Genomic DNA, 22,832 nt, shown 5'->3' on the forward strand with positions numbered 1-22,832 from the left:
CCCAGCTCTTCCAAAATAAATATTCGTTTTATTTGTTGGTTTAAAAGATTCTTTTAGGCTTGTAAGCAAGAGAGAGGGAGAGAGAAAAAGAAAAGAGAAATCTTGTAGCATGAGAATGAACCCCCACCACCTCATGAATCCATGAAAGAATCAACATGAAGGGGTTAAGGGCAGTGACAGAAGAAAGATTAAAAAAATGTAATAATACTGAGAGGAGAAAGATGAAATTCAGTAGTGAAATGGAAGTGAAGATAGCGCATTAGTGAGCACAGCCAAAGATAACCTATCGCCCCCACCAGTTTTTGACTCAATTTCTTTAAATCTCCTTCCCCCGCTTTTTTTGATTTTTTTTTCTTTTTTGGGTTTTTTTTAGTAGTTTTTTTCTTTTTTTCTGTAATTTTTTTCTTTCTTTTTTTGGTTTTTGGTGGTTTTTGTTTTTGGTTTTTTTTACAATGGTTTAAGTCCTTCAGCAGGAAACCAAAATCAAGACAAACACATCCCTCCCTGAAACCAAACCCCTTCCCATACACCCTTCTCTCCCTTACCCACCCCCCCACTCCGTGGTTCTACATGTGCTGAAAAGAGAAGAGTAAGCTTAGAATAAATCTAATGAACCAAAGGAATAAATGATAATGATAGTAAAGAGTAAAACCCAAACCCAAAAGACCACAACACTCCTGTGTTGTCATTGTCTGAGTGTCTGTCCCTATCTCTCTTGGAGGCCGCAGGCATCAATTTACATAGTACAACCAGTAAACAAGGTTGAAGAATCCAAAGGTGATTGGAAAAATGATTCGTGACCACTTGTCAATGGTGCTGACGTCTGTCAGGTCTGGGATTTTGAGCTTCAGCTTAGATGACCGCCGGCGGAGACGGCAGTTGGCACGGTTGCGAGCCGCAGCATGGTGGGTCAGTGGGACATGGCGGTCCAGGGTCGGGTGGTGACCAAATCCATCCCGAGAGGCCAGCTGCTTGCGGAACTGGATTCCTGAGCCTTCAAAGGACATGACAGAGTTTCGAGAGTCGCCAACGCTGCTCATCATGTCTGTGGCCAGCAGCTCGTTGTTCATCTCCAGAGTGCTGAGGAGGATGTTACCATAAGGGTCAACCTAGAACAGGGAAGACAGAGAGAAAGGTAGCAGGGATGTCCTGTGCACAATGCACACAGGGCCACACCGTCAGGGATGATTTTGAACTGTTTTCTGGGTAACAATACCACTGATTAGGTCATTTGTGCGCTCTGAACCTGAACTTCTGCGGTTGAAAATGTTGTCCACTGATGCTGGAGTTGAAGGACAAGCCGCATGTGCTTGCAGCAAATTTTGAGCGGAGTAGTGTGGTTCTGTCAACACAGCAGGACCAAAAGCCACAGGGGTACTTTTGGGTACACCTGCCCTGTGAAAGAGGATGGTCCTGATGAGACTGGCTTGAGGATGATGACAAAATGATCAAGGAGAAAAAATTCCCAGTAATCCCCAGACAGGGGAACTGGAGTTCATCTCTTGTGATGAGGAGAAAGGCTGCTCCACAGCTCACCCAGGACTGAATGAACAGTGGAGAGTCTGAATTCTCCTGCCACAATGAAAGAAGGGGACAAACCTGCTCTCTCACCCTCTTCTCCTCATAACGGTGGCGCTCATTGTTGGCCTTGCTGATCCGTTCACTCTGTTTCTTTTGCTGCCGGGGGCCTCGCCCGAAGAATATGTAGTTGACAAAAGCATACTCCAGGAGCGCCAGGAACACGAAGACGAAGCAGCCCATGAGATAAACATCAATAGCCTTGACGTAAGGGATCTTGGGGAGAGTCTCCCGCAGATGGGTGTTGATGGTAGTCATCGTAAGTACCGTGGTGACCCCTGTAAGGAGAGGGTAGGTGCTCTGTTACCATGGCGGGATGGCTTCCTGAAATGCCACTCTCAGCTTCCCCATCCCTCCTCCCAGTTGGACAGCCTCAGGAGGGATGACAGCAGTGCAACTGGGAAGAAAACTACCATTGTTCTAAGCCCAGCTGCCCAGTACAAATTGCTGCAGGAAATAAACCAGCCACCAACAGTGGGAGAAGTTGTCAAAGCTGAGTATCATTAGGATGATGGGGATCAACATACTCCAGACCTTGGTTCTTTAAGTCCTCCCTGCTCCTCCTTCTTTCCCTCAGTGGGGTAGGAAACATTCAGTTTTGCTCTCAGTCTCTCAACCTCTTCTCCTCCCTTTTTTCCACTTCAGGAACACCCTGCACACTACTGAATGCCTCAGTATCCTTGACATGAATTTATAATCTGCTGTGTTTTTCCAATGCCATGAATAGGAGAAAGAGTGAAGAGATTATCTTTTCATAGTGGTCTCTTTTTTTTTTGCCTGCCTCATAGGCTTCTGTCTACATCCCCATCAATTCCCACCTTCCTCTCATCAGCTTTACCACTCACTACTTCAATTATCACCTGTACACACTCCTCCCGTGGTTCTCATGCTCTCCTTTTTAGGCCTACTCATATTTCCTGCATCTTAAGCAAACATTTCTTGGTCTTATTGAACACTTTTTTCCCCCATCTACTCAATCTCCAAGAGCCTGGTGCACCATGTTTACTCTCACAGCTTCAGTCCTCTTTCTTCTCAGCCTCTTCCCTTCTCTAGACTGTCAAGAGTGGCCTCAGATCTGTCTCTGGCAGCCTTCATGCTTCTTTTGGAGGCAGTAACATTCCCTCGTCAACCTAGGCTTCTTTTCCCACTTCCCTAGCTCAGCTGTCCTGCTTTTCTTACTACCTTGCTGATCTTTTCTAGTGTCCTTTCCCCTCCTCTCTCTCTGCTGGCAGCTGTCTTAGTCTCCATGACCTTAATTTGCTCTTCTGGTTTCATCCCTGCCTCTACAGTGATGGCTTTCAAACCTCTCTGTGCATCCTGGTCCCCTGCTCATCCTGTTTGCCCTCCACCCTCATTGTGTCTGTAGTGTCATTCCTGATAAAGGATTTAAAGAACTAATTGTCTTCAGGTCACAGAAGAGTAAACAGAAAGGAGATATATTTATATACATGCAATATATTATATTGTCTATATTTAGACAGTAGTCTAAATATCCAGAAATCTGGGGCAAATAAAGGGAGACTAGAATGTTCTCCACATCTCCATTAAGAACTAGACAAATCACAATGGAGACTTAGGAGAGAGGCAAAGAGGTTTTTAACTGTGCGAGCAGGTAAATCTGGAGTACCTAGAGTACCCAGAGGAGGCTGTGGAATCTCCTTCTCTGGAGCTTTTTAAGGACAAGTTATATAGAGAACTGTCAGGAAGAGTTTAGAGAGAGCTGTTCCAGTTCTGATCTACAATGTTTTTCTTCTGTCTTCTCCTTTGAATCCAGATGTCAGCAGAAATTCAACAGCTGTGTGTCTCATGTCCAGCCTTCTTCTTGTACTTTCACTGTGCCAGCAATGTCTACCATGGTCTCTTTTCCTTCTCTCACTTATTATACCCTTGTCAATGCAACTTACCTTTTCAATTTACCACATTCTTCTTGTTCCCTCCCTGTCTCCCTGCTCCAGCCTCTCCACACGAGCACAGCCAGATGATCTATATTATATCTTTGTACACACCATCCCTCCTCTGAGTCTTCTCAAACTTTGTCTTCTCCTAGAGCTAGTTTAAGCCCCCAACCTTTTCTGTAAGACCCAGCCTCCACCTGCGCTCCATTGCCTCTCTGGGCCTTTTCCCCCTGGCAGATGAAATCCTTCTCTTCCCTTGGCTCTCCTGTTTCCTCTGAAGTTTCTATCATGTTGCACAGCCCCATTCTCAAATGCCAGCCATGACCCCTTTCTCCTGTTCCTTCTTCAAAACCCTCATCTGCAACCCACCCCCACTTCCCTTCTGTTGCTTAAAAGACCTCATTTTTTTCCTCTTGTAGGAGAACATTCCTATTTAGGGGAGCATGTTCTTAAGAAGAACTTTGACTTCAACTACTGTCCCATATTTGCCTTGGTCATGAAGGCCTTCAGCTACAAAAAGTGTCTGTATGGGGCTTAAAATATGAGAATGTGTAAAGCCAATTCCTTTACTTTTTTCATCTTTTAACCATTCACCACTCATCATTCTTACTACTCTTTGGCCAGCCACCCTCAGCATTTATTATCCAACTAATAGGTCTTGGTACATGTGTTGACCAAGAGGTGCCCAGATTTATCCTCTGCAGAAAAGACATACAAACCAGAGCAAAGGACCTGGCAAGCTCATGGCGTCTCTGAGAAGCTGTGACCATTTATGCCTTTGTTGTAGAGTTTAAACACGCACCCACAGAAATTTATGGCAGAACTTTAACTGATTCAAATAATACAGAGTCAAGCTTGGGAAATACTGATACTTCTGAACAAAAACATAAAAAGAAAGTAGTTCTTCTGGCTGAAAATTTGAAGTTTGTTCTCAGCAAAAATGTCCTTCATTTGGGATGACAAATTTGACAGACCTACGTGGCTTGCTTAACTGCTACAGCATAAAGAAAAAGGTATTTTCTTTCTTAGAGCTGGTCCTAGCTTATCTCTCTCAAAAAAAAGCCTTCTTCAACATATGATGAAAAGGTACCTACCTAGTGCCACTCGTGCAGCAGAAGCATCATAATTGATCCAGAAGGAGACCCAGGACAAGATGGTGATGAGAATAGATGGCATGTAAGTCTGCAGGATGAAGTAACCAATGTTCCTCTTAATCCGGAAACTCAAAGATAAGCGCAGGTACGAACCTGTCAATGAGATATGAAAGGGAGATGCTGTTTAAGAGGAGGCTAAGGGTGTATTTATGGTAAGAGCTTAGGTTAGGAATTGAAATTTTATTTTGGAAAATGTTCTCAAGAGGCAACTCAAGAGGCAAGGATAATGAGAAATCTGTCTTTTTTTTTTTTTTTTTCCTTCATTTGGTTTTTGCAGATTCATCAGGTTTTTGGAAGGGGGCTCTTCAGAGTCTGCTCAGTTGGCTCAGAATATTAAGACGAAAGGAAACTCTACATAAGTTACATTATTATATCCAGCATCATGGGGGAATGTCTGTTCAGTACTGAAATTGCTATTATGGTAAGTGCTGATTTGATACAGGCTTACACAGGAGACTTTAACCCTATATCTGGATGCAGTGAGATGATTTTCCAATGTTTCATGTACTAGCTTTTCCTCCAAACAGCAATGAAGGTCTGAATCGTATTTTTCCCATGCTGTTCTAAAAATAGATTATGGTCAGACTGGGCAAATTCATATGCAAATAGAATACTCTTAGTTAATCTGTAGGGTTGGGGTTTTTTTCCCAAGTTGTTGCAACTTCCTCCTAATCTTTTAGCAAACCTATTGGGGATAGTGATAGACAATAAGTACTTTTTACAGTCCTTCCATGGGAGCAGGGTCATTTTGACAGGGACAAAGCCTCTCACATTGCTGTGAAATAAAGTCCAAGTCATTCCTCCTTCCCACCTCCGTCCCTTAGGCAACACAGCAGCCTGAAACATGGGTGTAATCATGGGTTGGCAGCTAAAGTAGCAAAAGAACAATAGTCTTTAATGATCAAGGAGGTAGACTGGGGAAAAGGAGGTTATGTTCTCTCACCATTATGTGCCATTTACGTAGCTTGAACGCGTATTTCACCAGTTTTGTTTTTTTGGTTTGTTTGTTGGTTTTTTTTTTTGTTTTTTTTTTTTAAGATCTTACCTATTTAGACTGCAAACTTCTTTTGGAGGAATGTTGCCTCTTGTTGTGGGTCTCTAGATTACCATTGCAATGGGACCCTGCTCCCAGCATGCCCCCGAGGCACTATTGGAACAACATCACCATCTGCCACCACAGCTGAAAGACTCAGGCTGTGATTTCGCGGCGTTTCAAAAATTGTCCTATTTAACAGGTGTGTGGCATGCTGCTTTGGCAGTGAACTCCATGCCAGATCAAAGTGAAGACAGCAATCAAAATCCAAGCCCCTCCAACTTTCCAGCTAGCAGTATCTGAATTGTCCAAGGTATTCTCTCCAGACCTTTTTAGTGCTGTGGACAGATGGGTTTGCATCATTTCATAGACCACTTGGATTTCAACGAATATATTCTTCTGTTTATTATTGCACCTACATTAGCTTCAAAACCCAGTTGCAAACAACATCAAAATAAGTTAAGGGCTGAAAACCTCCTAAAGAGCTTCTACTTTGAGCTCAGTTGGTGTTTTGACAAAGAAATGAAAACAAGTTGAAGCCTAGATTCTAAGTTAGTGCCTCCAGCATCTCAATCAAAGGAAGAACCACACTGACACTGGTCAGCAGAGGGTTTGCACATTCCATGGCCTCCCTTCAGCAGACACTCACCGGTGGTGAAGACCACTTCCCTGCTGACCAGCCTCTGCTCGATAATGGTGAACTGGGGCAGTTCTAGCACCTCCATCCCCGTGACGGCAGAATCATTTCCTTGCCAGAAGAAGACAATGTCATCAACCGTGTAACCATCTGCAGAGATGAAGAAGCACAGAGAGAGAATTAAGCTGACAAGCAGGAGCAGACGACACCCCCATTTTCACTAATGTGATTTGGAAGAGGATCCAGAGGAAAGCCCACACCATTAGACAGCAAGCATAGCCCTTCTCTGCAGACATACTTTTCTTCTTCAGCTGAGCTTGACAGTACAGACCCCAGGAGAAGAGGAAAAAATTGGTCAGAACTCCCACTTCTGGCTAGAATTCAGGAGGAAAAGGTGAGAAGTGGCCCATCAAGCCTTGACTTCACCACATAATCTCCATGGCTGACATGACAGGGACTTGACCATCAGAAGCCTCTGTCAAATGAACCAAACACAGCGTCTTGCTTTGTAAAAACTGCCTCCTTGTACCAGAAGGGGGAGACCACACAATACATCCTGGTGGGGACTAGGTAAACAGAGCACCGAAGTATTTAAAAATTCCCAGAGAGAAAAAGACCTACAACAGCAGCTGAAAAGAAATTTAAACATCAGAGCACCTCCCTCTTCTAAGTACTCTTGGTCAAAATTTGGAGTCGGGAAGCAGACGGAGTCTCTGAGATTGGGGGCTGCTTTTACCAAGTGCTGGCTGAAAAGAGCGGTAGTGGGAGAAGAAAGAAAGGGGAGTCAGGCTGCTAACAAATACTCATCCCTTGTTTCAGGGTAAGGGTTTTTTTAACTCAGCCAACGATACAGCCTCCTACTTTAACCCCAAAGTATACATGCCAGAGAGGGCTGCACAGGCTGGAAGTGCTGAGGAGCCTAACGCCACAATCCCAGGAGAAAGAGTCCCCAGATGCTCTGGACTTATGGGGAATGAAGCCCAGGGGACAAAATCATGCGGCTCCCCTTCCATTGGTGTGACCTTCACAACCATGCCTGTTGCCTTTGTGGGCAAAGATTCACCTCCTCTTGAAAATTAATGCTGCTTGTGACAAGCTGGGTTTTGAAACAATGTGGCTGTTGCTGCACAAGGGGTGGCCTCTTATTCCAAGCAAAGTGCAGAGCTGCATGGGAGCACCTCTGTGTGCAAGAAATCACAGAATCATAGAAGGGTTTGTTTGGAAGGAACCTTGAAGATCATCTAGTTCCAACCCCTCTGCCATGGGGAAAGACGTCTGCCACTAGACCAGGTGGCTCAAGGCCACACCCAGCCTGGCCAAAGAAGCAGTAAGATACGTACAGGCTTTGGTGTGGCGTGGTGCAAGGCTTCCTTTAAAGCATGAACTTCACCTGTTCCCACAGACTCCTTTTATTCACCTTCTGCACTGCAGCACAACAGCCTGCCCTATCCACAAGCCCTCACAGCAGAAAGGCAGTTGGCTAGCAATACCCAGCAAGGCTAACATCCACCAGGGAGAGATGCCACCAAAACCAGCCTCACTGTATTAGTGGGATCAGGGGAATGAAGAGCTATTGAATGCACCATGGAAGAGAAATTCTTCTACCTAGCCTTAGAGACCAAGGGTTAACCCAGACGTGAGCTGAACTGTTGAGGATGGTGTCAGCCTGCAGGTCCTGAGTGGATAAAGAGCTGAGCAACTTGATCTGATCTCATAGCTGACCCTGCTTTGAGCTGCAGGCTGGACTAGAGATACCCTGAGGTCTCTTCCCAAACAGGAATGATGATAGTGTAGTCTCCAAGCCCACATCCTGCACTCTCAGTCATTTCTGCACTTATTCATGGGTGCTAAAAAATAATAACAATCTTCCAAATGCCATGCTAGATCTGCTTCTTATCCCCCCATGTCATGATCCTGCTCCCATGGCAGTAAGGCACCCACACCCACAAGCCCATCAAGAATCAGGGCCTTCAGGTTATCATCTCATCTGCTGCAGACATTGGGGAGTCACAGGATATTACACTGCCTCGAGTACCCCAGCTTTGTGCACAAGAACTGGTATTTGCATCTGGCTGCAGCACATCTGGCTGTAGCATCTCTCCCAAAGCACCGAGACCAAGTGTGGAAAGCAGCAAGAAACAGCCAAGTCCCCCACTCCTCCCAGTGGACGATTCCAGCAGCTCAAACACTCTTGCAGTTAAAAAACATTGTGTGTAATTTTACATCTGAATTCATTTGGCTCAGACTTTCAGACTCCGGTGGTTGTTCTGAATTTTTCTAGGAGGATACCGAGCCCTTTCTACCCAGTGCTCCCCCTCTGCAGAGGTGCACCCAGCCTGTAAACAAGTCACCTCTCCACCTCCTTTGCAGTAAACAAACCAGATTGAGCTATTGAGGTTCCTCGCTGCAAAACATCTGCTCTAGCCCTTGAACCACTTTTTAGCTTCTTTTCTCAACCTCTTCTGATTTCTCAACTTCCTCTCTAAATTTTGGAAAGCAAATATAGACAGAGTCCCTTTCCCCATCTCATCAGCAACGTATTCAGAGGCCAATCGATTCCCTGCTCTGACTCACAGCTCCCCTGGTTTATATAACCCAGGCTCACTCCAGCCCTTTTTGTCAGAGCCCTGCTACAAAACCTCCAGCCGTGGTGCTCAGGGCTGCTGTCCCTTCGTCGCTTCCCCTGGTCAATACCTGCATGGGTACGAGCCTGGCAGCCTGGCCCGCGCTCCCGCACACCGGCACAGACCTCCGCATTTAGCTCTGTTCAAACGTATTCTGGATGTATTCAGATTGGGAGGAATTCAAATGTGCAGCGAGCAAGCCACGCAGGCTGCTATCTTCATCATCCGCAAATTTAACAGCAGTGACTTCAAATTTACTTCCTGATCAGCAATGAAAATGTCAAATTACAGTAACTAATTTTAGGAGATTTTGCAGTTAACTAGCTCTATTCCATTTACGCTATGACCTGCTGGCATTGGGTACCAATTTTTGCATTTTTTTTTATTATGGCATTATGCAATATGAAATCAACCGTTTTTCAGGAAGCCATTTTTAAAAAGTGAATCTAAAGGGAAAGGTTGTTCGGTCTAAAAATAAATGCTTCGCTTTGATTTCTAGCTTTAAAAAGGAAATCAAATTTCCATTTTACTTTTAAAAAGTAAAAGAATGTTCACAAAGACAAGTCATTTCAACCTGAAATATCATAAAGTATTGATACGATGTCTTAAAATGTCAGATTAACAGCCTGTTTGCAGCCTGCCTCAGCAGGTTTTTGTGGAATCCTGACACGCGGCTGGGCAGGGGCATACATGGTGAGAGATGCTTTAGGGATGGAGCGATGGGATCAACAGGCAGTGCCAGCACTGGCTTTCCTCCTGCAGGTAGGTGCCCCAAGCTGCTGCTTTACAAACCCAGCACCCCTGCACCACAGATTTTGGTGGTTTGCTTTGTTGTTTGTTTTGGGGTTTTTTTTTGTTTTGTTTTTATTTTTTTTAAAATATAGTTTGTTTTTTAAACCAGCCATAACAGGACTGTTATTCCAGAGTTGTGTGGACTTGGAAGCAAACAAAATGGAGCCCTGCAGATTTCAAAAGTGGAAGTGTGTAAAAGATAAAAGCTCCGAAGAAGAAAACAATTGACTCTCTTCATCTCTGCATGGATCTTAGAAATACTGTAAGGAAACATAGCTTTAACTAACAAATTGGCTCGACATGTCCCATTAAGAACAAAATCACTACACGAGGAACTGTGTGGGTAATTCTCTGTCTTCTGTTTTCTTGGTTACACCAGAAACTATTCTCAAAATGCTCAGGAGTACCAGAACCGACATGTCATGAGTGCCTGCAGCAGGACCTGATTTACATCCCATTACCCAACGGCCACGCATCCCGAGCAAGTGGTGGATGGGAAGAAGGCTCCCAGGCGCAGGCAGGGCTGGTAAGGCGGCACGGCACCTTCTCACTGTGGATGCTGTGGGACCTCTTTTTGGAAAACAGCAATTCTGTGATAAACACCACTGATCTGCTGCTCTGGACTGCTCCTGCAGGGATACTGCAGTGCATTTTTATGAGGGCGAGCCAGACCTCCTCCGCTAGCATGGTCAGAAGAGGCTTTCCATAGGAGTCAAGGGAAGATCCAGATGGGAAGGGACTGTGGGAGGGTTTGAGTCCTACCTCCTGCACAGAGCGGGGCGGCCACGAGTCGGGGCAGGCTCCCAGGGCTTTCCTAGGGCTAAGGGAGGCTTCCACCACCCTTCCGAGGGTGAAAGTGATTTTAATGCCCAGCCTGCTGCTAGAGCTCCATTTTCCTGGGCATATTAGCCACGAGTTCCCCTCAGGGTAAAGTTTGGATGAGGAAGCCAGGTCCTGCCCCAGGGGACATCCTCCAGGAGGGGATGGCCTGTAACACCCCTGGGAGGCATCCCATGAGTGGGAAGTGGCTGGGGCAGGTGGCATCAGGTGGCACTGCATGGTGGAGGGTAGGCACGAGGCATACGCACAGCTCTCGATCTCCAGCGTGCAGTTCTGCTGGTCCAGGGGGTACCTCCGCAGGTCCATCATGCAAGCAGCCGTAGTGGTGATCCTGAAAGGTGAAGGGAGAAAAAAAGTCAGTTGTGCATTTTTTCTTACCTAAAAAAAAAAAAAAAAAAAAAAGGAGAAATGAAAGGCAGACGTGAAAGTCAGGCAGCATTTGGGGCCGCTGTTTCCCTGGAAACCAGGGAGATCCGTGGTGGGAGGTGTGCAGAGTGGGGGCCTGGATGCAGCTCACCCTCAACTGCATGGCATAAACCCTTCGTGACTCATGTCAGCAAGGCAGTATCTCTATTAACTGGGTGGGGAGGGATTTGTGTTCCTCCTCTGTCTCTCCTGTGAGAGACAAAGAAACCGGCAGTAGGCAGAGCTATGGGCATGGGGGGGGGGCGGAGAGGAGAGGCATGTTAGTTTGTAAGAGGGAGACAGCTGACACGTGTCTGTAAAACAGAAGATGTATTGATTACAATGCCCAACAATGACCTAGGGAGAATAGCTGACTACATTATCACTTCCTATTCTTCCCGAGCTGCCTCAGTGACCTTGAACTTGCCGCCCCCCGCCCACACCCCCTCCATCACACCCACTTTAACACGGCGCCCTTCCACTCCTGTAGATTCACAGCTCTGGTAAAGAGCCATTCCTGCACAACCCATTGCATGATCAAGATCCACGGAAGACATGTTGTGGGGCGCGCATCCCCACGAGAAATAAATACGGGGAGAGAACGAAGGTCTGTGCTGCTTTGGGGTGTCAGCGCGTGGCGTGGGGGCACAGCAGCACAGTGCTGATGGTGGGGCTCACGTGAGGGTGTGAGCAGGGTTTGTGTGTGCTACGTGTCGCACATGGAGGAGCATCGCTCTCTGTGATGGGATTAGATGAGGGAAGAGGGCATGAAGCAGGGACAGAGCAAATCAACAGCTAACTCACCAGCCTGGCAATGCTGCCCGGGAGTTAACAGGCTGCCCCTGCATCTCAAATATATCGCTCCCCTCACCCTTCAACGCAGTTTTCGTCCTGTGCAATGTATGTGTGCAGAGTGCTGAAGGTGGGGGGGGGGGTAGAGATTGGTGCTTCCCCCCCCCCCCCCCTCCTTTTTTTCAATTAACCATCTGGAAGACATTAATCAAGCTACACATTTTTTACTATGTGGGCATAACCAGTGAACTGTTAACGAGAAAGCTTTATCTTCTGAGCCCTGTGGCTTGGGAGAGAGAAAAGGGAGGGGAAAAAAAAAAAAGCAGGAAAGCAGAGAGGATGAGATGGCAAACCAGCAAAAAAGAAGGGAAAAAAAAGAAAAAACTTATAGGAAAAGAGACCAGGAAAGGGAAAAGGATGGATGAAGCTGGACAGAAAATTGGAAAGGTGGGGTAGAAGGGGGGGGGTGGGGGGGGGTGGGGAGGCAAGCACCCACAGGAGAGGTCTGCCCCCGTGGGGGTATCAGGGTGGGGGCTGTAGCATGGCAGGCGAGCAGCCCCGCAGAGCTACTGGCTCTTTAAGAAATCTCGTGTGCTAAATTTATCTCTCTGCTGTCTGTGAAGTCTGTTTGTAGGAGATGAAGCCTTGAGGAGAGCCTTTGCCACTGCCTGCCGTGCTATAAATAGATCCAAAGAGACGGAGGGAATTTATATATATCCTCACTGGGTCTAGATACAACATTGCAACTGCCCTCTCTCTGAGCAGGGGGCCCAAGTGAGCTCTTAACCCTTTTATCTGTAATGTGGTTGGGGTGGAGGAGAAAGCTCCGAGGGGGAGAAGGATAATAGGACAGGAGCCACTTACGAACTATAACCACAGCTTTGTAAAAGCATGTATTGCTTTTGCACCCTCCCAGTTTGGCATCTCTCAGAGGGCTGCTGGAAACGCAGTGCCTCTCCCACCCTAATCCTCCCGGACCGGGGTAGCTGGGCACAGGAGACCACAGCGGAGGAGCAGATCCAAAGCACACCTGGGGGGAGCTGCACTTTGCCAGGAAAGCCCAAAGTGGCAGGTGCAGAGTCCATCCTGGCCAGGCACCGAGACCAAAGAGTCATGCACAGGTATGACTCATCCCCCTATGCCGCACACGGCATATACTGTATATATTATACTGCACTCGTGGGAGATCGCAGTTACAAATGCGTTTTCCTGTTTTCCCTAAAGTGTGAGATGCAAAAATGTATTAAATGAAAATTTTCCACCCCATTTGTGGGCCCCTGTGGGCTAAAACCTTTTCACAATGTCCATCCTAAAATTGCAGCCTGGCTGGCTAACTTGACGACACAAAGGACATCCAGGGGAAACCTTTTCTGGCTCGAGAGGGACCATCTCACCTCGCAACAGGATTTGCTTATCGCCTGCAGTGCTGGTTGGAAACGCAGAGCACGACACAGTGAGCTATGGCTACCACACTCCATGCGCCAAATCCTGCTCACACTAACAGCCAGCATAAATCCAGAGCCACTCCAATGATTTTTGCAAGATCACACCAATTTTGTATCAGCAAAGATTTACATCAGGGCAGAATTTAGTCCCATTGATTCAAAAAAGAGAACCTTATGACAGGTAGGACGGAAAGGAGAAAAAACCCCAAGATTACGAGGGCATCTGTCCTCAAAAGCCAGATAATTTCTCTTTCCTTCTGACTAAAGGGTGAGTCTATCCACACCGTAGAGTTCAGAATCCTCTGGAGATACCCTAGTTGGCTGCAGGTCCCAAAATCCTGGTGATTTGCCTATGTAATACTGTCAGGGAGGTGAGAATTGGGACCACACAGGGAGAAGTTTTTGTTATGTTTTCATTGTGGAGGTAGCACAGCCACGCACAGCTGTCCTAGGCTGTAGTCACCTGCTTGTCTGGAGTACTTCAGCTGCGGTGCCATACCCACGGTAAGGTGTGCCTGGCAAGCCCAGGGACACCAGCACCCCAGGGCCACCTGGATGTGGGGCTCCTGCAGCGTGACCAGATGCAAGGGGCAGCGGGCCTGAGGCATCAGATTCAGTTCAGATCCTCCCTTTAGGTTTTCGAAACCATGATAAATCAGCCCTAATTAGGATAAAGCAAGTGGTATCCCAGAAAGGAAGGAGAGATGTTTAATTCTTTAGACTTCAAGTCTCAAAAAGCACTCTGGACACCAACTTCCCTTTGCCGTACCCTGCCTGACAGTGATTGTGGGTGACCACAGCAACACAACAGCTGCCATTGTTGGTGAAATGTTCACCTGTGGCCTCTGACCGACTCAACATTCACTTGTTCCTAGAGGGACCAACAAGAGATTTCTCTAGCTCCTTTGCTAGCTGTGTGCCATGGGCAGGTGGGACTCATAAAGGGGTGAGAGGCTGCACCCACCTTTTGCAGCTAAAGGGGAATGGGAGCAAAACTCAGGCACACAAGTGACCTTGTGGGGTCACAGCATGTGCCATCTTTAGTCCAGAAGGCCACAGGACCAACCTCTATCTGATTCCTTGATGAGTATAAACGTATTACCTTGATACACTCTGAGCTGTTGTGTGAAGAGGTGTTTGCTTGGCACATAGAAACAACGTGGGGAGGACTGGATGGAGAGACATGTGGAGGATTGACACTACGGAGCTCCTGAGTGCCTCAACAGGGTTAACAGGCAATAAAGATGGAAGGAAAGTAAGAGGTGGAAAAATAAAGAGAGGATCAAAGAGTGATGGTAACATGAACACTGATGGGGGAGGCAGGAGTGGGGATGAGAGACAGGAGGCCACTGAGGTAAGGAAACAGAGGAGAGGGATCGGGGGAAGCAAGGGGTAAAAGCAGCTGGTGAGGGAGAGCTGGAGAAGAACGAGAAGATAAAAGACAGAAAGCAGAGGAGTGGATACACACTCTGTAAAAAAGGAGATGAGGAGACAGAGAACAAACCATCGCCTTGTAAACAGCTCTAGACAGAGTATGCTGCCTCCAGGAGATGCAACCGAAGTGAAAGGGAGCAGGGAGTGCGGGGGCCAGAGGGAACGCTGGGGAAGGATGCCACCTTCCCCGTGGCATCAGCAAGAGGCACACTGGCACCCAGCCAGGCTGCGTCTTCTCCCTCCCCCTCCTCCTCTCCCACTTCTCTACCCACCTCCCTCCCCTTTTAAATTCAAAAATTTGTGTGGTGTGAAATTTCATCTGCTTTGACCGCAATTCACAGAGACACTGCCCATCGGAGGGGAGAGGCTCGCCTGCGCTTTGTACGATGCACTCAGTGAAGCGGTCCCACTCCCTCCAGCTGCCAAGTCCGGCCACCACCACCAGCCTCCGTCTCTGGCTCCCCTTTCCCCCTCAATCCCTGCCCATCCCGTGGGCCTCCAGGTCAGCCCCCTCACATGTCACCACCTTTACAACTCTTTCCCCACAAAAAAGACATTTGTGCCCTTGCCCTAATCATTTCTCCTGAGCTCTGTAGGCAGTTGTGCTACCAAGCAGCCAAGTCCTCACTGCCCTGGTACTCTTCTGCACAGCTGGCAGGCAGACATAGTTCATCTGGGGCTGAATACACCTCAAGAGAAAAAAAAAAAAAAAAAAAAAAAAGGAAAAAAGGGACATGCACTTATAAGGTGTCAAGCAGCTCTGGCAGGCTGTTGACTGACAGAGATCCCTATTCTCTACCAGCACCCAGTGGATTCAAGCAGAAGCCAAAGTAGTGTGGATACGTCACTCTGAAAAGCACCCTTCAAGCGCAGGTGAGGTAGAGACCGTCTCTAGAAAAGCAGCCACAAAGCTCTAAGTCACGCTGGGTGAGTGCTAGGTCTTTATTTGTTACAAAGAGGAAAGCTCTGCTCACTTGAAGCTTGTATTGACAAAGCAGATGCTGGCGCAGAAAGGGTAGCGCAGCTTCAGCCCACCGTCCCTCCACCGCTGCCTGCTCTGCAAGCTGAACCTGGCGGCAGCAGAGGACTGTCCCACCACAGCTGCAGCTCAAAAGGGAATGCTGAAGTTTATGCGAACCATCAGTTCTTCACAAATATTTCAGTTCTCTGACATGAACACCACCAGCCATTTCATTCCCTCTCTGATCTTCCTCATCACTGTTTACTTATTAATGGTTTCTTCTATGTTATTTAGAATGATTATGTATGTCCAGAGACAGGAGCAGCATAGAGCTCCAACCTGCCATTAAAACCTGCCACAGTTGAAGGTCTTCTTTCCATCTCCTCCCTATCCCATTGCCGGCTGCCTCCAAGGTAGCTGTCCTTTCAGCTCCTGCCCCAGTCAGATCTCCCTCTACCAAACTGCAGCTCTGAAGGTCCTTGGCCACCAATTCATCCTCTAGATCACCTCCAGCGTGTTGGGACAACCAAATTCACCAGATCTAAGTGTAAGGTGCAAAAAATTACTTTCCCAAAATATCATCTGATTTCGAAAAGAGCAGGTCCAGACTCTCTAAGGAGGACTGGGTGGGAGAGAGGGGAAAACTAACAGTGTACTACCTCTGAGAGGTTCCTAAAACAAGTGGGGTCCCTTTCCCCTTAAGCTTATCCTTACAAAATAAACTACTGCACTGTCTGCGTCATAACTGTCTATACCAGAAAGCTGAACGTGCCTGGCACTGGTTTCTAGGGCTGATGTCAACTGGTAACGGAACAGCCTTTGTCTACAAGTTCTTACCCTCCAGAAAAAGGGTCTGGCCATGCGCAAAATGCCTGTTGAGAATGGTCACCATCCTCTGCCGTGCTCTAACTGGGAAATGCCTAAGGGACAACGTTCGTGGACACAGACCAAACCCAGGAAAAAAACTGATTTTGCAGGCCACTGACATCCAGTGTCCAAGAATGTTCCCAGATATCTTTGGCTTCAAGGATGCTACCTAAAATTCAGTATGGGTGAGAAAAGATGTATAGCACAAATACCCCCACCACTACTTTCTTAATTCAAGGGAAAACAGAGCTAGCAGTTCAGGCACTTACCCAATTTTGCAGTCACGGATTGAGCGTCATTACGCAGGGGCTAACACAAACAATCTCATAGCAAAATATAAACATTTTTTTAAGTTGCCAGTTGCAACTTTTTGGATTTCAGATCTCCCAAGATGCTGAAGATGCTCCTGTCCCCCTGGGATACAGACTCTCGGAGCTCACAACAGTTTGCAGCAATAAGGAGAATGGATGGAAGCAGCCTGGTGTTTCGCAGGACTTGTGCAGGCTCACCCCATGGGGCAAGTTAGACTCATAAGGGAATTCTGGTGACTAAGAGTAGAAAGAGGCAAAACTGCTGTTTTGCTGAACATGGGGAAAAACCAAAACTGAATTTTTACTCTGTACGTTCTCAAAGTCAGTCATAAAAACATGCTGGTAAATGTCACCTTCTGCCTAGCAGTAAGCACAAACTTCCAAGGGCCTGAAGGGATTTATAAATCCATGGTGAATTCTGCCATTCTTTTAACATGGTCTGATCTTTGCAGACTCCTGGAGGTCATGTTAGAGCCCAGAGAAAGGCAGGGATATGGAATATTTTCCCCTTGTGTCTCTTTGCCTAAAACTGACTCCATAAGCCTTGGCACAATCCTGCTAAGGCCACTCTGTTTCCAAAAGCATCTGTGCTTGCATAGGCATCATTTGATAAATAAGAGTGTGCACTGCACTCAGATAGGGGAGGGGAAAAAAAAAGCGTGCTCCTCTAAACTAGTGCTCAGGCTACCAGTCATCTAAATCAACCATTTTTCCACCCTGAGAGAGTACAAGGCAGAGTTGCCCTCACTGCAAGGTTTTGCTCTCCTGCCTCTATTCTATTTGAAATGCAGTGTGTGTCTGCAAGTTGTCAGCTGGATTGGGGGACAAGAGAGACCCAAGTGGAACATGTTTAAAAAGAGATTAGTTTGTTATTGTTGCTCCAGACAACAGTGATCTGCACTTAATGGAGCAGAAGGTCTCTTCCTTCAACAGCATCGGGCTGGGATGAAGCTGAATTAATAAAACAGTAACCTACAACTTAAACCTGCGGGATTTGGCAAAGAATAGACAGGGTTCAGGGATGGGCTCAGACTGGTGGCTGGGACAGAATAAGCAGGAAGACTAAGAGGTGCTGCCAGGGTGAGCCAGGGGTTCAGGGCATGCAGGCTGCTTCGGTGATCTTCAAGGAGGCAGTGGGAGTCAGCTGTTTGTGGATACTCCTTGACCCAGTCAAATGTATAGATGTAGGCCCTGGTGATGCTTGCCTCTGTTCTTGCAAATTTAAGGATGGAGAAGCAGCTCTGGCACACTGTTTTATCCTGTTTTATTGAGCTCCGATTTCTTCCACAGCTTCTAAGACTATTCTGAAATTCCATATTAAGCTTCCTTCCAATGTTTCCAGCTAAATTCCCTCATCCCAGCCCTAGAAGGCAAAAATGCAGAAGGCAATCTGTCCTTAACCTCAACTGGGAAGCTGAGCTCCTAATTAAATTCTCATTTTCCCTCACCCACCTAACGAACTCTTCTCTGCCCCCACATCTTTGTGCTAAGGAACTGGCCCAAAGCAGAGCTCCATGGTAGGAGCTGCACAAGGCTGCAGGACCAGCTGGATGGACATAAGCCCAACTGTTTGCACCCGAGCTGCCAAAGGAGAGATTTTTTTGTTGCCTTTGCCTAACTTGCAGAGGGAGCAGGCACAGTTACTAGGGTAGAGCCTGAATAATCTCTCACATTTCTAGAGAAACCTCTCTCAGGGAGGGGAAGCAAAAATCATGGATTCCTTCCCTTCTGGCCTGTAAGATGGGAGAGGAAAATTGCTCAGTGGTCTCAGTACAGAAAAAACTCCTGTCTTAACCCATCAGGACACCTTCTCTGCAGAAAATCAAATAACACCCATCGCAAGAACAAGGATATGTCTGCAAACAGCAGGCTTTGAGTGAGACAGGAGTAGGAGAAACCCACCCGCTCCCTCTCAGAGAGCTCAGGGATGCAGTCTGGGCTTCTCAAAGCACCTGTGTTGCTGGAATCCAGTTTTGTCCCTAATTAGAATGAAATTAAATAGCTTCAAGATTTCCCAGAAGGATGTTTTAAAGCTGGAGAACCCAATAACCCCAGACTGGGACCTGGGGAATGTAATGCAGACAGGGCTGGGTGCTGATCAAGAGGCAGGTTGGAGATGGGAGCTGTGATGAACTCCAGTGGAGTCCCAGCCCCTGGGAGCAGGCAGGGCAGCCCTGGAGGCATTGCACACCAGGGTGGCAGGGGGGTTCTGGCAGTGTACCTGCTGTTGAATGAGAGAGTGGGTGAGATGCCTGACGTACATCTGTTAGCTTGCATTGTTTCCCTGTGTAAGGTGAGCTAGAAGTGGTGCTCTAGCTGCTGCCTTGCCCAGGAACAAGGTCAGGTCCACAAGCGGGTCAGCAGCAGCTTGCTGCAATGCGAGGGCTGATGTCCCCCAGGAGCCGCTACCTTGCAGAGAGGAGCTGACTGATGGCAAAACTCACCCCGGGAAAAGCAGAAATTAAGTGCTCCAAAGCAGATACTTTTCTCAAAGCAAAGCTTTTCTCAGTTTAAAACTAAAAATTGTGAGTTGTTTGAAGTATGACAATTCTCTCCTCCTTGCTCTAAGCACTGAACAGGTATTTGCACTGATGAGAACAGCAGGGGTCTGCTTCCCCAGGAGAGCATTCCCTGGGCCCAGAGCCCCGCTATGCCTTGGCGCCTCTGCATGCATCCAAACTGCTTCACCTCTAAAACACATCTCATTGCAGTTGACTATCGTGGACAGGAATAAAAAACCCACAAGACATATGCACACGCTCCCCACCACAACTACCACCTTCACAGGAGGAGATTCCTCATTCTCTCTGCACAGGATTTAGTCTCCGTCATCAAATTCCTCTGCAGTTTTTTAGTTGCTCAGTTTACATTGCTTGGGCTCCTTGCCAGCCAGGCACTGCATCTCACTTGCTGTCCACCCGGCTTCACGCCTGCTTCCCAGCATCCCAGCCCACCCGCTCCCTCTCAGAGAGCTCAGGGATGCAGTCTGGGCTTCTCAAAGCACCTGTGTTGCTGGAATCCGGTTTTGTCCCTAATTAGAATGAAATTAAATAGCTTCAAGATTTCCCAGAAGGATGTTTTAAAGTTGGTTTCAAATATGATATCAAATTACCATACGAGAATTTCAGCATTGTTACAGTTGTGTCTATTTTTAGGTCTCTGAAAACGGATAGCAAAACACTGATGACATCAGCATTTGAAAAGTGTCAACTTGTTTCACTACCAAATGGATGCTACATGGTCTAGAAAAGGAAGTAAAAATCTCAGGCCATAACGTATAGCTTGTATGTGGGATAATGTAAAGCTTACTGAATATTGTGGCAGGGGTGGACTAGACAGTCTCTGGAGGTCCAGAGAAAGCCTTTGATGATTCTCTCTGTTACTCATACATCAGCAGTGGTAGTAAAGCAGCTTGAAATGGTGAGGGAAATATTGACTTAAGTGAAAAATTCTCTGCATAATATTGGGAGTGAAAGATCAACATTCTCTGAAATGCTTTCTCTTAAATGAAAAATTTTGCCCTAATTTTTTGTTTAAAATTTGATGAAACCAAGGCAGTTTTTGACAAAAAGCCATTAGGAGGATAAATACATTCAATTCAGCCAGTACTATCCAGCTCTTCCTCACTATTTCATCCACCTCCCTCTACTACCCAGTAGCCGATCACTTTGTCTCTGTGGGTAGCTACTTTCAGCCTCCCTTCATATTGCAGCTTTTCCACATCATTCCAGTGCTTCCCTGCCACGTGCCCAGGGTGACCAGCCCTCCCGTGCTTCCCAAGCACTTTTAATCCCCGCAAGGCATTTGGGGGCCAGGCGAGTTCAGGCACCATTGTGCCAGTTGCACCTCTTAAACACCCTGTCAGCTCTGCAGGTTTGCATCCTCCCATCCTGCTCTGTGTTTGCAGAGATGAGAGTGCCCTCTGGGCTGGATCTGGGCTCCAGGCCCCTCTTTGGCCTTCTGGGATTTATGCCATCTGCTAAGTCGTTGGGAAGGGGGTAGGGAACACCAGTCCTGACTCCAGCCCTGCAGCAGCCCAGCACTGCCACCCTGGCGCAGCCTGCTGCTGTTTATGCATTCCTTTTGTTGGAGACCTGGCAACCAGCTTTTAATCTGAGCCCAGTGGGAATTAATTTTGGAGTAAGCTTTTGTATCGAACGCTTTCCTAAGATGTAGCTATATTACATCTGCCGCACTCCCTTCATCCATTAATTTGCTAATTCTACCAAAACCAAGCATATGCTTTTCTGACACACAACTTGCACAATGGAGTGGAGCAGAGGAATAAAGGGCTTCATTCACTCGCGCAAACAAGTTATCTGAAGCCTGATCTTGTTCTCACTGAAGTCAGAAACAAAATACCCATTGACTTCCGTGTGAGCTCACTTGGACCTTGGGGTCTGATCCAGCGCTTGAGCTGATCCTGCCGGTCGCTTGAACACCTGCTGAAGACAGGGCCCTGCCAGGGTGTCATCCCTCCCGGTCTCTGACATCAGAGACTGCTGGAAAGAAAAATGACTGTTGTGCCCCAAATAGCATGATTGAGTCACTTTGCTACAGGATAAGCTCAAAGGAGGGGGAACTGGCTGGGGAGAAGGTAGCAGGAGAAAGAGCAGAGCTGTGGTTTCTTGCTTGGGGAAAAACAAACAGACAAACAAAGGAAAAGAAACAGAATTCTCCTCCTTTGGCTTTCTTCCATCAGGGAAACTCCATTTTATGAATCCTTCTGAAAAACGCAGGAAAAGACAAGAACAGGCTTCAAAAGACAGAGGACCCACACTTTTCTTTGCAGGACAAACGTGGGTGCATTTTTACAAAGATAAAGGGAGCACAGATGAATACTGAGTGACTATTTTCTTACTTGCTTACACCTACTGTGGACATGGCTACATATTTTTGAATAGGATCACAGTTATTTGCACCTGCAAAACTGGACCGAGTACTTCTGTTGTCAGCAAAATCGCAGGTGCAGGACTCAGTACATAAAGCAGCCCTAAAGAAATCATTGTCTATACCACTATGACTAAAGCTAGAGGGACTTTAAGCATTCAGGGCACCTGGCTTGTCCCTCAAAATCCCAGTGCTTTCAGGATAGTAAAAGCCAGCCGCCCTGACCTGAGGCACTGCTCATGAACAGGAGCTTCAGTTGCTCAGTGCTTCATTTTTGCAATTGCCATTTTCTCCAGGGGAGGAAAACCAGCCAAGATTTAAAACAACACAGGCAGCTCTTACTATCACCCTGGAAATAACAGGGGCAAACAGCTGTCATTTTCTTTCTTTTGGCCTAGATGCAATTTTCCTCATCTCACCCGTTTACACAGGTCATCATGCAAGGAAGCTCCCTTCCCTGCTCTGCTGGGCCCTGTGGAAGGGGACGGGAAGGGACATCCAGGAGGTGCTTGCACAGTGTCCCAGCCTGAGCCAGGTCGAGTGCAAACCCTTCAAGGACTTCTACTGCCTGTCACCTGTGCTGCAGGGTTCACACTGCTCTTTTGAGCTGACTAAATGGCAGCTGATAAAAATATACTAGCATTTCTTCTTTTGCCATGCAGGTGTGTGCAAAGATTTCCCACCAGCCTGGGGGAGGCAGCTCTACGCTCAGGTGGGCTGGCTCAGCAGCAAAGAGCAGCCTGAGCTTAACAGCACTCTTTGCTCACTCCTTCCCAACAGGCAGAATTTATACTCCTACCTACCCCAAGTGAAAGCACCTTCTTGCCTAACCTTCACTCTTGTTTTAACACAATGAGGAAATTCGGGGTAGTCAGCTGTGGGAAGGCTGCTCTCTTTCTGGTGGCTCAGTAGAGCTGGCTCAGGGCTCCTTGGCAGTATCAACCAAGCAGCACCAGCCCACGGTATAGAGATGGATGTACCTGGCCCGGGAAGGAAGGGGGAAGAACTGGGACAGAGTCACAAGGTTGGGCTTGTTGCATGTTTTGCTGTCTCCTGGCCTGGAGCAAGAGGCATCCACTAGTTCAAAGGAAAAAGTAGCACGTACATTCCCCCACATACTGCAGCCTGTCCCTCAACACCAGCAGCAACTGCTGCTCCCTCGGCTTCCCAGAGC

General features: G+C 47.3%; 1 protein-coding gene across 2 annotated transcripts in view; it reads right to left on the reverse strand.

Annotated features, from left to right (window-relative positions):
* Window positions 1-576: 576 nt before the first annotated feature.
* The window catches only part of GABRQ (gamma-aminobutyric acid type A receptor subunit theta), a 74,494-nt gene continuing 52,238 nt past the window's right edge, over window positions 577-22,832 (reverse strand). Inside the window, exons 5-9 of one of the 2 annotated variants that reach the window (XM_037408558.1) lie at window positions 10,802-10,884; window positions 6,310-6,447; window positions 4,568-4,720; window positions 1,600-1,856; window positions 577-1,109 (exon numbers count right to left, since the gene is read on the reverse strand). In XM_037408558.1, coding sequence (XP_037264455.1) covers window positions 732-1,109; window positions 1,600-1,856; window positions 4,568-4,720; window positions 6,310-6,447; window positions 10,802-10,884 — 1,009 coding nt within the window. In that variant the 3' untranslated portion in view covers window positions 577-731. The remainder of the gene's footprint in view (window positions 1,110-1,599; window positions 1,857-4,567; window positions 4,721-6,309; window positions 6,448-10,801; window positions 10,885-22,832) is intronic. The other variant, XM_037408559.1, reaches the window with a different exon arrangement.

The sequence above is a fragment of the Falco rusticolus genome, chromosome 14 (assembly GCF_015220075.1).
Source record: "Falco rusticolus isolate bFalRus1 chromosome 14, bFalRus1.pri, whole genome shotgun sequence".
Classification (NCBI taxonomy): domain Eukaryota; kingdom Metazoa; phylum Chordata; class Aves; order Falconiformes; family Falconidae; genus Falco; species Falco rusticolus.